This window comes from Mycteria americana, chromosome 4 (assembly GCF_035582795.1).
Source record: "Mycteria americana isolate JAX WOST 10 ecotype Jacksonville Zoo and Gardens chromosome 4, USCA_MyAme_1.0, whole genome shotgun sequence".
NCBI lineage: Eukaryota > Metazoa > Chordata > Aves > Ciconiiformes > Ciconiidae > Mycteria > Mycteria americana.
The window spans coordinates 84,913,251-84,928,644 of NC_134368.1; the positions used below are offsets into that span (position 1 = coordinate 84,913,251).

Below are 15,394 nucleotides of genomic sequence, written 5' to 3' on the forward strand. Positions count from 1 at the left end.
GGACTGCCAGATAGAGCCAAAAATGTGGGTTTTATCCTCCTTTGCCAGGAACCAGGAGCCCTGCTCTTGGCACATGCCAAAAGCCTCGCTGTTTTCGACACAGCCTTCCCTTGCAGACAGCAGGCACACACCTACATCTTCCTTCACCAACAGGACTGCTCTTCCAGGGCTATTCCCCCCTCTGCTGCACATGGGAGGCTTCATTTCTCCACTCTCAAACAAGCCCTTTTTAAAAAATTAATCTCTCCAATTCTTCTGGATCCCTCTGACTTCATACTAAGAAGCAAAAAGAAGTCTGATACTTAAAATGAGGCCGGGTTTCTTCCTGCAACGTACATTTTTCTACTGTTACCCCAAATCTACATAGGATTAAGATAATTTTTTAATCTCAAATTTTTTGAAAGTCCTTTTCCAAAAGTACTCTCAAATGTTTATACAGATATACAGGCACCTACACATACAAACGCAGTACAATTATCCTGCCGAACACTAGTTTCCAAAAAGAAATACTAGATTTTAAAATGTAAGTGCTCCAATTATTTCCAACAGGTAGAGAATACACACATATATTTGCATAGTTATTACACACGTATATTGCTGCAGCACTGCCATCCACCACCAGCACGCCTGCAGCCATAGTGCGTCCTAAACGTCCCAGAGCCAGAGCAACAGTAGTGATTCCATCGCTGCTGTACAGATCTCCTCCACATAAGTTCTCTAACTTTCCTATTCTACAACTGGTTCGGTATTCTTCCAGTGCAAAACAGTTAACTTATCAGACCTAGTCTGCAAAGTATCTTTGAGGAGCTATAATAAATGTTGGCTAACAGAAGATTTAGGTTGCTAAGAAATATGAAAGAAGGGACTTGGGTTAGCTAGTCGTCAGCTTTTCGGTTTGCTGCAGCCACGTTAGAAATTCCCAAGTGATATTAGAGCATTTCTAACGTACCCATGGGTCACAGTCCCATTGACTTATAGAAGGCTGAACATGATAAAACACTTCAGGTGTTGGACAAGGATAGTAAATGCTTTCCGAAGGACACAGAGCTTAAAGGAAATTAAAATCAACTTTGTAACATAAGCTAGTCTCAGTAGGGATTCAGGCCTCCCATCTTGCGTAAGTTTCCCATTTACTCGACTTTATACCCGATAGACTGCACACAAGAAAAAGCTAAGCAAAGGAAAAAAATAATGGTAAGACTGGGACCAAAATGTTAACATTATATGAGATTTGAAGCTAGAAGACTTTGGGGGAGATGCTAAACTTTTTTAAAAGAAACAAAGAAGAAATATTTGGTTTTTAAGAGAGGTGGCTAGAACGGATATTACATCTTTCCCCAATATAAACATTTCTCTTACAAGCTTCAGTCTGAAAAAAAAAAATAAAGAAGTGTTTATTCTAAAGAGAACCCCCACTGTTACAGGGGAATGTACATTGCAAAGACTTGCATACAATTAGGGCATAATCAGAAAACTGCAGTTAAGCAATCACTGATGGCATAATACCACTCAAACAATGAACGGGGATACCAGTGCATTATTAGGGGCTTCATTATTATCTGTTCAAAGTGGAGCAAAAAAAATTTTAAAACCACACACACAAAAACTATCGATAATAAAAACAGTATCAAATGAAGAGGTGTCCAGGACCTATGACACCAAGAATTTCCAATTTCATTGCTTTTATTTACATAGTTCACTAAGCTGTCATATGACGCACCATTTTTAGCACAGAGTCTACAGCAAATTAGCTTTTGGCTTAACAGGATGCCCTATAAAAATCACAGGCAGGCATAGGTTTACAGTGAAAGATCTCTTTACCAGCTGCTCAGAGCTGCATCGGAGCCGCACAACACACTCCGAGAGCTCTAGCGCTGCCTAAACTGTTAATCTGAAGGGTGACACGCAAGTATGCGTTTTTCCATTTTCCCATGATTTCCCAGCAAGGGTTTCAAATTAACACAGGCAACGTTCATTAAGGCTGTCCGGACTTTTGACGCAAACGGCAGCCAGAGAAACAAATTATGATTAACCCTCCAGTCCCACGGAGGCACTGCCAAAACCAACTTCCAGCCAAGGGGCTGTCTTTGCCCACCCCCCCACCCCCCCCCCCGCACCCTCTGCACGTTGATGTCATCATCACAACTGCATGGAAATAGTCCTCAAAAGGCACGTCCTGGTACAAACTAATTTCCTGTCAACACGCCGCCTGCAAATCCAGGCAGTCAGAATTAAGCCCCTCACATAATCCACGCAGGGCCATGTGTGCACGGGTGCGCGTATGCAAGAGCTGTGCCCTAACGAGAAATACCTTGAACTTCAAAATAAAAAAATGTGTGAGCAAAGAGGAGTCTGGCTGCTCCATAAGGGCCTGAGAATTTCAAGTAATCTCTTGTGTTGCCCTAATTTAATACATCAGTCTGTAAACTACGTGTTATTTTAATCTCTTTGCCAACCCCTCTTTCTTTAAAATCCTCAATGAAGGAGTTTTAAAGGCAAAAAATGTCTTTGTTTACTAGTTTATTGCATTAGTTAGAGCCAGATATCCTCCCCTATGTGATATTTCAGCTAATCCTGCAAGTGTCCCGCCAGCCTCAGACCAAGCATGCGTGCACTCCTGCACAGGCACTTCACTTGACTATCAGAGAAGCCTCCTGAGTGGCAAAAGCCTGTCAGGTAAGACCATCCGTGGGTTAAAGCAGACTACTGAAGGTGAATATGGAAAACAAAACCTGTTCTTGGCATTTTATTTTAGCTAAAGGCACTTCCAATACACATTTTGGCAGAATAAAACATACAGTGTACCAACGCTTCACAATTAATCTGAATGAATTTGAGCCTTGTCTGATGGAACTGACAGACTGTGAGCCCCAGCTCCTAATTCATTATAGCAGGCGAGGGCTCTCCATAGCACTTTTTCATATTTCCTTTGGCCTTATCCAATGACTGTTCTAACCAGCTGGATTCAGACCTCAGTGGGCACTGACATTTCCCCTTGAACATGTTAAGCCACTCCCATACTTCTTCCTGGGGATATAAAAACAACTGTAGCCTGATTCTATCACTGCATCAAGGAGTACATACAGTTCACTAGCTTATATAGTTCTTCAAGCCAAGGAGATTTTATTTCTGGACATAACCACGTGTATGAAATCACCAGATTTAAATCTGTTACCCTTCTTGCTATAGGCATTTTATTGACAGCAACTGACTTCTTGTTTTATACAGTTTTACTTATTTAACTTCCTTTTCTCCCCCCCACCCCCCCCCAATCTAACAGATTTTTTAATATTTGAAAATTAAAACAGCCTGAAAATGCAGTCATTACGGTTTGACCTCATGATGAAATTGGTAAGCATCACCACTGTGAGCTAATGCAAACGTACACTTGCATCATCTGACAACCCAGAACACTTCCAAAGCCAATGGAATGAATGTTTTTTCAGAACACCAGATGTCACTTCCATTGGAAAATATATTTAAGTCTCAATCACCATTTAAATCCTGTAAAGGAGAACCAGTGACTCTCCATCCCACCACTGACTTCAATGGCATTGAAGCCTGTCTGAATACCTTAGCTTCAGAATCAGGACCTTTGTTTAGTTATGCTGCTAAGCTAAGCTGTAGACGTGGAAATGCAGGAAATATTCACACAATAACATTTTGAACACTCAAATTCACAGCAACTGTGAAGCTACAAAACCAGAAGGAAGTCTGGGAGGGCCCCTCTCCTGAAAAGCCCCATTTCTGCACAGATGACCCTACCTCAGGCAGATCCGTGAGGTCGAAGAGGCAGACCTCAGGAGAAGTATCCAGGATAAATTACTGCAGAGGGATTAATCTCCACGCAGCTGAAATCTATAACGCAGGTTTTGTGACAAGGGAGTACAGCCCACCTTCTTTTCCAAAATGTCATATCAGGCAAGATTTACGTAGAGATAAAAGCTGTCTTTATTATTTTTTTCCCCCAACAAAAGAATTGCAATCATAATCAAAATCTACAGGTTTTTAAAAATACTTGTGGATGTGGTATCATCTCAAATAATTCTTTCACTGGAACCTCTGGAAATAATTTCATATCAAAACAAATGTAAAACTCATTGACATGACAAAATGGTTGGTATCAAAAAATTAATATAGGTTGAAATAGACCTTTCTGGCAGGAGTCTCCACTTCTCCACAAACTACCGAGGTAAAAGGTTCCTGAAATACCAAAGCCCCCTGCCAGCACACTCCCACGTGAGAGCTGCCTCGCTCACACAGTCTGAAGGATTTTTATTGAGTCTGACATTTCTGTCAGGGCTTTGCAGGGGTAACCTGTCAGCAAGGAGCACCTGCCAAGTCCGTCTTTTCAGTCCAACTGCCGTGATCGTAATTAACTGTCACACTGTTTTATTTCCTTCCCTCACAAACTCGGGTGAAATACAGCTTTGGCGGTTCAAGGTTTTCCACAGCATTAGGGGGAAAAAAAAAAAAAAAAAAATCTACTCCAATAGCATTACCAGAAAAATATTAATTGCAGCATCTTCCCAGATATCAAATTTCACTCAAAAATTCTGTCAGTGGGGCATTTTGTCCAGCAGAATGGACATTGCCATGCCAGTTAGAAAAAGCAGGCTTTTCCACACAGATATACCCTGCTGAAATATTAATTCAGTCAGAATATTCTTATATCTAAAGATAGCAGAGCGGGCCCTTATATTAGCTTTGAACTTTGTTTCCCTTGAATGCTACTGGGACTTCAAAACCCAAACTTTACGAAATAGGTTTACAGAGACATGCATGTTTACATAAGCAGCACAATATCACTATTTTTTCCCCTATAGTTTTCCCTCTCCCCCTCAAAATCATAACATCTTTTACATCACACACTTACTTTTGCTTACAAGCACAATTCCTGTTTCGAGCTGCAAAACTGTCATCCACAATTACTAGTCGATTCCTGTATGTACAAGCACTCACAACAAAAGAGGTATTTCGTAAAACAAAAAGGCATAGCAGGCATACCTAGGCCTAAGCAATCGTTATTAAAACACTGAGCCACATTCACTTCTGGCATATGTATGGTACAACTTCAATGCATACTATTAATTCACACCACTACAGATACTACAGGCTTGGAGGTTATTAAAAAGTCTAGGAGAGATGTACAGAATGCAAATCTTTGTATGTTATCAGTTAAATATTTTGGCTATTCATTAAAAAAATAAAACCCCAACCCTCTTCAGCGCTAAGATAAGAAACATTACCCATAGCAAGGAATTTTCCTGCCTGTGTCATCAGAAAAACTCTGAAAGAAGATAATGCTAAACCCTTCCTTCCATCAGGACCCTACAATTAGATGCGGTCGTATTCTGTACGCACCTGTATCAGCTATTACCCACTATATTGTTTCACATCTCCCCTGTTTCCTCAAGAGCAAAATTCAAGTACTACAGAAGGGAAAGCTCCAGAGGAAACCTGGGGAAGTCTGGGAAATTCAGAGACCAGGTAGAACATTTAGCTTTATGGTCACCTCCAGGCCAAAACGGTGTTTTGCCAACTTGTCGATTAAGTGCGGTTCATGTCATTTGTTTTTTAAGGCATTAGAAAAGCACAGAAAAATAAAAGAACTCCTAGTACTCCTTGAGTGTCCTCCAACTTCTAAGCAAGCTTCCTAAAAAGAGATGAGCTTTGTGAAAACAGGAAACGGTGCTCAGCTGTCAGCAGGTGACTTTGAAACAAATGGCCTATAACCCGCTGCAGAAACATCCTAATTATCCTCCACAGTCACGCAACCAGCCTCTTCCATTTGCCTAAATTTCTTATTATTGCACCTTCCAGAAGTTAGTAAAGTAGGCCCAGAAAAATGAAATGCAATGAAAGGAGAGAAAAGGAGGAAAGGAGCCAGTTTGAGATGGGTTTGGAATCAACAGGCTTTCTTCCACAGGGCTTTCCCCAAGCACATCTCCAAATCCTTAAGTACCTAGGTGGTGATCTATCATCCATTTCCATCTGCCTGCAACTAATTCCAGACGCACATCCTTGAAAGATGGATGTTAGACCTTGCTTTCATCTGGCCCTGGCACCATCCAGCTGAAACAGGAAGGATGCTAACATCAAGAGTTCTCCTATTCTGTTCACACTGACATTGCCTTAAAAAAAAAAAAAAAAAAAACGAAAACCAAAAAAACCCCCAAACACACACCTGATGCACAGTAAATTTCCCATTTCCTTTCTTTCTGTTTTCCTCAGCACTTCTCTTCTGTGCATTCCTGGAAGTTAATCAAGTTGAAAACTGTAATCCATCATGTCTAACGGGGAAGCAAGTACAGTTTAAGTTGGAAGTATTACAGACCTAGAAGTAACTAACTAGACTGGATTTCATTTCATTATAACAATATTTAAGTATAAGAGGTTCACTTTCATCTGGAATAAGTTTCATTTATAAGTTTTAATTACAATTATGTGCCCCTTGTATTTCATTTAAAATAAGAATAAAAAAAATTTAAAAATAATTTAAAAAAGACCTTCAATCATTATAGTCCTAACCCCACAGGCAGTTGTAGCCTGCTTGGGCCCATTTAGTGTGGGTAAGCTGACCTTTTTCCATAGCCAACACCATACTGGGAATTGAAGTGGTCATCAAGTACACCCACTTCTGATCCCTCTAATCCTGGTATCTGTTTCAACTGGGCCTGTAGCAGGAATCCAGACAGAGGCTCAAAATTCATGTCTTTGGCTGAAGCATCTTGCTGCAGTTCAACTTCGCCACAGCACTCCCAAGCACTGCAGAACATGCTTACCTACATTACCAGACTTGATTAGTCCCTCTAAACCCTGTACATTTATCCATGCACTTGAATGACTTCGAGAAAAGAGTTTACGGATCCAGTCCTGCTTCCACTGATGCCAATGAAAGTCTCTACCGACTTCAGATGTCCGAATTATAATACAGGCTGGCAAAGTTACAAATTATTGGGTTTTTTTAAACAAAAAGGAACGAACGCAGATTTCAGATACATTGTGATAAAGGATTCTTGCTAGACAAGAAGCATTAACGAGTTTGTTTTAAAATTAAAGGGACTGCAGACATTTATCGTCTATACATATAACCTATGGGTAATACTATTTGCTAAAATTGCTATTCCAAAGCAAATTACAAGCTTTACTGTATGATTAAATCATTTCAGAACTTTTACTTTTTCACCACTCCTTACTAGGCCTAAAATAGAAAGCTGGCACTGGACATGCAGCTTTTTTTCCCAGACAATATTTCTATTTGGATACCAAATTCCAAAACTTTAAAGAATTCAGACAGCAGTCACAAAAGTTTTGAATGCCTCAACTCTCTATCACATCCAAACACAGCTCAGATATTGCAGAGAAACAGCTGATGTTCCCCAATTCAGGGACAACCAGTGCCAACATAAGCCAGAATGCAAAGCTCCTTGCCTGAGCCAGCTGCTAGAATCAGGTCCCTCACAACACAAGTATGGCACAGGGAAATTCCATTTCTTCTGTGTAGTCTTTGGTTACTTTCTTTTGCCTTTGCATGAGTAATATTAGGGTGACAATACCTCCTCCAGCTCTACTACTGCTAATTCACCCCATGCAAGGTGGTTTTCCGCTGAGAACCTCTATCCTACCTAATGCCGCTTTGCTCTGTCCCTGCAGGGTCCAGCCTGTAGGTTTCATTGTTAGGATGCAATACACTGATCTCCTCCATGACAAGAGGCTGCCGATTACACCAGGGAACTTGCACAGGTACAAAAATGTGATGGCATGTTCAAGTGTACTGTGCAATATGTGCTAAAGCGCACAGTATAAATATGTGCTAAAATATTCCAGAAAGACAGACAGTTTGGTTTAAAAACAGAAGATTTATCACAGTCCCTGTGAAAAGCAAAGGTGGCACAGTACAGAAGAGAAGCTGCTGTTCTTCACAGCTTCATTTAGAAGCCTGAAGGCCTCAAAAGTTAGGACTGCAAATACTTTAATACCTAAAGTGAAAACAGTATGCCTTTCAGAGGTTCTGAGCATTTTAAATTGTGGCTTAGGAATGTATCTATCCTTCCCCCCAGCATACAGGATAACACATACCTCCCCAGAAAAGGATCATCATATTGTAGTTTCAGGGGATTGTACCAAAGTCCCTTCACTTTGTCGCTTTTACCCTCACCCTGAAAAGGTTAGCATTATTCATCTACCAACTTGTTCTGGCCTCCACAAGTCAAACACAAGGTACTGATTTTGTCCCTTGTCTTTCTTTTATTTCCCCTTTGAAAATGGAATTTATCAGTGTCTTTCACATCAGTCTACAACATTTCCCATCTTACATTACAAAGATTTCCAGTTAAAAGGGGAAAAAGCTTTGCTTCTGAAAAACAAGAAAAGGAACAAATATGTCTCTTGCCCAAAAATCCTAAAAATCCTACTTATATAAACAATGTCCCACTTCCAAAGCACAGAGATTTCTTAAGTTCAGCAAACAGACTGTCTGTGCTGCATTTACACAGAGCCATGTTCATTCATCACTTTCAAGTCTAATTACCAAGCCATTTCCCTCTTGGCAACCTCTAATGGCCAGAAGAATTAGGTTTTACATGGTCAGGATACCAAGGGATAACAAATACCCATAACTCTTTGCAGCTGTGCAATTTGTAAAGCCTCTCAAGCTTTGTCCAGGCAAGGGATTACTGCAAGGCAAACTTTCCTCCTCACGCGCTGCTGTATCTGGACCAGTCCTGTGAGTCTTGCTTCAGCGCAGTCTCTCCTACAAAAAGTCATAACAACATCTTTCAAAAGTAAGGAGAAAGAAAAAGAAGTCGTAACCTGCTCGTGGAAGCAAACGCTAAGTAGAACCACAGAGCGGTGGAAAAGGCTCCATGCATCACGTAGTTCACCTCTCCCGGTGCACGACTGCTCCTCGCTGCACGTTAATCCATGAAGCGTCAGTTTTGTTTTAAAGATGTCAAGTGGTAGGTTGCTGGAGCTTCTCCCATATGACTAACTCACAGTGAAGGAGAATTCTCTACCAAAAGCCTTTCTGATTTGCAGAACTTTTTCCTGTCTCAAAACTCTTCCTATCGTTTTTCCTACTCAAAACTCATCATGACACCTCTAACTTTCTGCTATCTTTTCTTCCACAGGTTTATCATCTGTTCTTTAGAATCAGTTACAGTCAATGCCTTCCTTTTTCTTTATAGTCAGTCCATTCAGCCCCTAATTTTTTATTTTCAGTTTTCTCTAAACTTCCTCTAACATCTCAACATAAACCAGACAGAGAGGGAAAAATCTTCCAAGAGTGCTGCTAGAAGTGCAGTGTAACAGAACAAAATGCAGAAATGAATACAGCTCAAGTTATCTTTATCTGTCTTCACTACCACATTGGAAACTGAAGTCCACTCAGAATCACCATCTCATCTTCTTGCACCAAGGATCTCCAGACTTCTCCATCGAGCAACTGCTCCTTACACTGAACTATTATTCTTCAGAGGTGCAGGGTTATATTTTTGTAAATTCTCTTTGAGGCTGGTATGTATCCAGCCCACATTTTTAATTCTTTGATTAATAGGTATTAGTTTGTTGCCTACATGCAAAATTGGGAGGGGGGTGTGGACAGACAAGAAGAAAAACCCACGAGCTTATTTCCTATAGATAAAACATATGGAACTTCTAAGCCAGCTGGACAAGAAATAATCTTTTCAGAAATAATACATTTTGACACTGAACAATGTCAATTAGTATAATTTTTGCTGATTTCAAAGTATTATTTCTTGTAACTAATAAATGCACACAAATACATTTTGTAAAACAAAACTGCTACACGAGACAGTTACATTAGGTAGAGTGTTAGATGTATTACAATTATGGAGTTATGGCTTGGGAATGTATAATAAATAAAATACTGTGGCATATCTGAATGCAGCTACAGTGTTTACCATGGAGTAATGGCTTGTGTGGTGACAGAGCCTCCACTACATGATGCAGAGGAGACATTATATTGAATGGTGAAGACAAGAAAATTCCTCAGCTTTCTTGATCTACCTGTATTATAATTAATTACAAAGTCTGTTAGTTTGTATGTGCCTGCTGATGAGAAGGGATTGTTTAGTGATCTCTACAGAAGGCTGGGAGCAAGACCGTTGTGTTTTAAACCCACAAGCTTTAGTCAAATCTAAACAAGTAATAATGGGTTAATGAATACTTGGCAAAGTGCTTTGAAGAGCAAAAGCATTAAGCAATTAGTGTTATTTCACATCTATATTTCAGGTCTGAACTATGCATAAAACTACTCTCGCAACTTAACAGTTTGGGCTTCTCTGTACGTCTGGATGTGTCCTATTAGGATCAGGAGATGTTACCCACCTGGGAGACTTGGGATGCAGCACATTCTGCACAAAGCCCACAGAACCCTAACGAGGATTTAGCCTGAGAGGAAAAACTTTTACAAAGCTGTATCACAGAGCTTTTCACTGCCAAGGCAGAGAAAACTAATTCAACCAACAGAGGGAATAGGGAGACAATATAAACAGGTGTTTCCTTGAAAACTTCAGTATGGTTAGTAATAGTACAGGAAATGGATCTCCAGAGGCCACAAATCGTTAGCATCTCTAATGCATTTGCAAATTCCTACTGTGCAAAGTCAGCCTGTAAAAAAAGGCCATTTCTAATAAGTGCCTTGTCTGGTTTCCTACACCATTTAATTTCAGATGAATTTTATGAGAACTCTGCTACATATTTTACCTCCCATCTGGTTCAGATTTGACAACGAAATATTTGTGTGTCCCACCCTGTTCTTTTTAAAGCTCCAAAACCAGATGTCTCCAGCACAACATGACTGCAGCAGGTCACACCACATTCTTCAGCAAGCTGTGCCAGGCCTACTACCCCCCACAGACAGTTCCAGGTAAGGTAAAATTGGGTTGTTTACTCCCTAAAAGAAGAAAGCTAACAAACAAACAAACTCAACAGCTCTAGGGCACTGTGTGAAAAGGCTGATTAAAATGCATTATGGCTTATTCTTCCAAAAGGTTTTATCTTGATGAAGTGGTGTTTCTGAAAGCTAAACACATTTAAGAACTGCAGCAGGGGGAGATATTCCCACCCTCACATTGGCTTGATTCCAGCACACGTTTTTGCAACTTCTCTATTGTGATAAGCAGGCAGGTGTTTCAGTGCGTACCACAGGGTGACTAGCATTTCTAGGAAGTTTACAAATTTCTTAGTTGCATACATTGCATATGAGAAGGACACTGATGAAGACGTCTTCTATCAGATTTTGCATTTTCAACAGAAAATGTGTTCATTTCTTAGCAGTTTCACAGGGCAGCTCTATGCTGCACGTGATGCCACCTCCTATAACATAAACAACTCATTTGTGTCACTGAAATGTCAGAATGACACCTTTTATCCTTTCCTGCAGATACAAATGCCCCTTTTGCAATACAAAGGAATCTGTATGGATGTCGAGGTAGCTTCTTTTCCAGAAAAATTATGAAGTTGTGATGCGCCTTCAAACTGGACAAATACTTTCTACATGCACATATTTGATAGTTTTTCATGCAAAACAAAACAGAAAAAAAGTACTTGCTCACAACAAGTAGTAGTATTTTATAAGAAGGTATCCCCCAAGACAGACACTTCCAGAGCCTGTCAAATCTTAAATGCTATAGTAGCAACTAAAACCTGCTATAATCCTCCTTCAGACAAGAGCTAAACATCTCTCTGAATCATCACAAAGCAGGATATTAAAGAAAACATTGTTAGCTGCTTGCACAATAATCCCTTTTTAACGTCACACATGAAAGGACATAAGTGTTCCCAAACCTTTTAATGAAGTTTTTCCCAGTCTGGCAAAATGTTTAAATGTAAGTATAAACTTAGGCATATGAGTAGTCTCCTTGGAAATTTCAGTGTTATATAGCATATGATCATATTGTTTGCTTGATGGAGACACTATATTAGGCCAGTGCAACAACCCTGGGAAAAGAAAGGAGTTAGTTACTGGAAATAAATGCAAGCTAAAACCACAGAAAAGAGCCAAAGGGCATGAGAACCAGTAGAATCATTCCTGCTAATGAGATGAGAAAGGAGGAACTCCACCAGCTTACCTGTTTATGCCAAGTTAAATATGTTTGAGCAGAAGTCACAAATGCTATCCTTCTGCATGTGGAATGAATATATTTAATAAAATAATTCTAGAAAGGTAATACACTTATGATTGCACAATATAAGAGCAATTTATCAGAAAATAACATCTGTGATTTTTGTAACAGGATTACTTACTTTCCCCTTTCAACTGCCAAGGCATCTATTTCATCAAAGAAAATAATTGAAGGAGACACCGCTCTGGCTTTCCTAAAGATCTAGAAAAACAACAATGAAACACTCAGTTTTAAGGGATGGAAAATTCTTACACAACGCTATCACCCCCTGCACACCTCAAAAGCTACAGAGCATCACAGAATAGACATAAGCCTTGTCATCTTTAAAAAAAAAAAAAAAACAAACAAACAAAAAAAAAAAACCACCCAGACCTTTTAGAAGTTATTCATGATACTGCGCGATGCAGGCTTATAGAGAGAGCTGCTACTGGATCCCAAATTTGACATGCATCACTAGGCCGATGCAGGATGAAGTTAACACAAAATATCCCTTCTGCTTTTTTATTTTTCTTTTCTTTTCTAAACATAAACCAGGAGGTTTTTTGGAAAGTTTAAAGGTAACCTTATAAGCAGAGAAGAATTTGAAGGCCAAGAAAGCTTAACATATAACATTATGTATAGCTTGCCCTTTCTCACCTCTCTCACTGCTCGTTCAGACTCACCAACATATTTATTCATCAGCTCAGGTCCCTGCAAAATTAAAAAAAAAAAAAAGTTTAAAAAGCACATTACATTTACATACAAAATGACTGAGACAATCTGCCAGTGCTACATTACTGATGCTCTGTTACAAGGAATTCTGATAATTTGTCACTTGCAAGTCTTATTTGTGCATTTTTAGACTTACCTCCTACCTGTACCAAGTCTTCCTCCATTTGTTACAGCACTGTGCATGCATGTACCTATGCATGTAGGTTAGTCCTCTCATCATAATACTTCCCTAGTACCTTCATGAGAAATGGAATTAACCAAAAAAATAAACACTTCGGGGTTCTTAAAAAGCTGTTGGCTCAACAACAGCAACAAGGGGGCTGCAAAGCCAAAAAATGAATTACAGGAAAGCATTTACTTGCGCTCTCAACATGCATCCTGTCCAGCCAAGCACCAAAACAGTGACTTAAACCAACGTTTAACAGCGCTTCTTTGAACTTGACAGTTTGCAGGTCCAGAAGGAAGAAGCTGCCATAGCAGCACACCTGAAACCCATCCACAAGGCCCTCCATCCCCAGCAAGAAAGCTGTTCAGTGTCTTAGCTCATTCACATTCCTTCTTCTCTCTGCTGAGACTGCCAAGCACGATTATTAGTGCCAGCTGCTGCGGTGCCTGTTTATACTCACAGCCCTGTCCACTAGGAACACACCAGAGACCACAGGGTCAACGTTCAAGTCTTGAACAAGTACTTACAATTATAAAAAGTAAAACAATGGAGAAATCTCAGAGTATTTTCTGTTCTGCTATATCCTGTAGGATAGGCTGCTTAAATAATGTTTCCTAATGGGACTAAGATTCTCGTGGGATTGGTAATGACTCCTTGACTTCAGCCTGGTTTGCATCAACATTGACCTGCAGCCACAACCAATGATTATCTGCTGCCCTGAATGAAAAGAGCCAGTGGCTTCAATCTATTTTCCAGAAAACAGGTGTCCTCATAATTTCACCAGCAGAAACGACATCCTTCTTCACAGTCAGAAAACTGAACAACTTTCCTATGCTTCACAGCTGCAAGTACCTTCAGGTAACGCTCGGCTCAGAGTAGTAAGGCAGCTTTAAACAGCGGGTATGTTAGAATAAAGAATGTGGGGCAGATGCACATTTATACATTGGCAGTGACAGAGCTTCTGTTACAAACCCTCTTTGAATGGAACCATCTGGACTTTGTGCCCAGATCGGTAGAATACAGATTCATTACTCTAAAAATGCAGCATACTGTTTTTTGCAGTCTCCCCTTTCCACACTTATTTTCACTCTTGCAATAACAGTTAATGCACTGACTTTATCTTGACACTGGCACCATTGGAAAATACCTGAGCATATGTATGGGAAAAAACATGTACTCTAAAAAGAAAAGCACAAGTTATCCAATATCAGCAAAGCATCCAGGCTATGCCGCTATTTTTACTTATTTATTTTCAAAGAGTTGTCCATTATCCAAAGGACCAGGTGAGATACTGCAGTAGCCAGACCTAGTGTACCACACAGGTAAAAGCAATTGTATAAGGATTGGAAGAAGAGCATTGCATGCCTTGCTCATAGGAAACATAAATGATACCATTAGCATTGCTTCCTTTCATCAACATCCACCCTTAAAGCAACTGCTGCAGTAGCTAAAGTGTCACCTGCAGGCTTTCAACAACTTCAAAATTTGAGTCTGTTGGATACTTGCATGGAAACAGAATTACTCATCAACATAATTGATGAAGAACATAGGAAAGAAAGAGAGAAGGAAAAAACAAGGTAAGAGAGAAACACAAAGCCTTTTCCTACTATTCACTGTGGACACCGAACATGAGGAGCATGCAGCAGTTTGGGCAGAACAGGCTGGCGGCTCAAAAAGACAGCATCCAGCTGCTCCGGGCCCTTGCCATTCATCATACTCAGTGCAGATGAGGAATCCGATAGCATGGGCCTAACAAATCCTTAGGGAACGAGAGCACAGTCTTCTCTTCTGTCTAGCTTTCTGTTAAACTGAGCTAGTACACTGAGAAACCTCTGCAGGTTCTACACACAATTATAGATTTCTTTTACTAACTTTTTCCTGGAGCCTGTGGACCTTCTCTTTCATGCCCTTATTCTCATAAGTAATCTTCTTTCACAACAGTATTCTCATGGAAACCAACATCATATACATCAGTGCCAATAGTGTACTCCTCCAGTATGACACAACATCAAATAGACTGACATTTTCTTTTCTTTTGTCTGAGCAAAAAAATACTTAAAACCAAAACTACTCTCTTTGAGCTTTAAGGTACAATATAATTTCAGATGCTTGGAGTTTTATTTTTAATTAAGCATTAAAATATGATCAAGGCAACATCAAAGCAATAAATACCGTTTAAAATGTTTCCAAAGAGAATTATTTTGAATGCATGGTTTTTCTGTGAGCTTTGACATGACATTTTTCTCCATTTTTCTCTTCATTAAGCAGCAGCTCCAGGTGAAAGACCACTATGTATTAATAACCTGTGCCTCTTCATGGAGAATTTCCATGAAAATTGATTTGAAGGTCTCCCAGTTCACCACTCATG

General features: G+C 39.9%; 1 protein-coding gene across 1 annotated transcript in view; it reads right to left on the reverse strand.

Moving 5' to 3' along the window:
• Positions 1-15,394, reverse strand: part of AFG2A (AAA ATPase AFG2A) — a 232,896-nt gene that overhangs the window by 171,486 nt on the left and 46,016 nt on the right. The window contains 2 exon segments of the mRNA XM_075501145.1: positions 12,271-12,350; positions 12,786-12,839. Of these exon segments, the coding sequence (XP_075357260.1) occupies positions 12,271-12,350; positions 12,786-12,839 (134 nt within the window).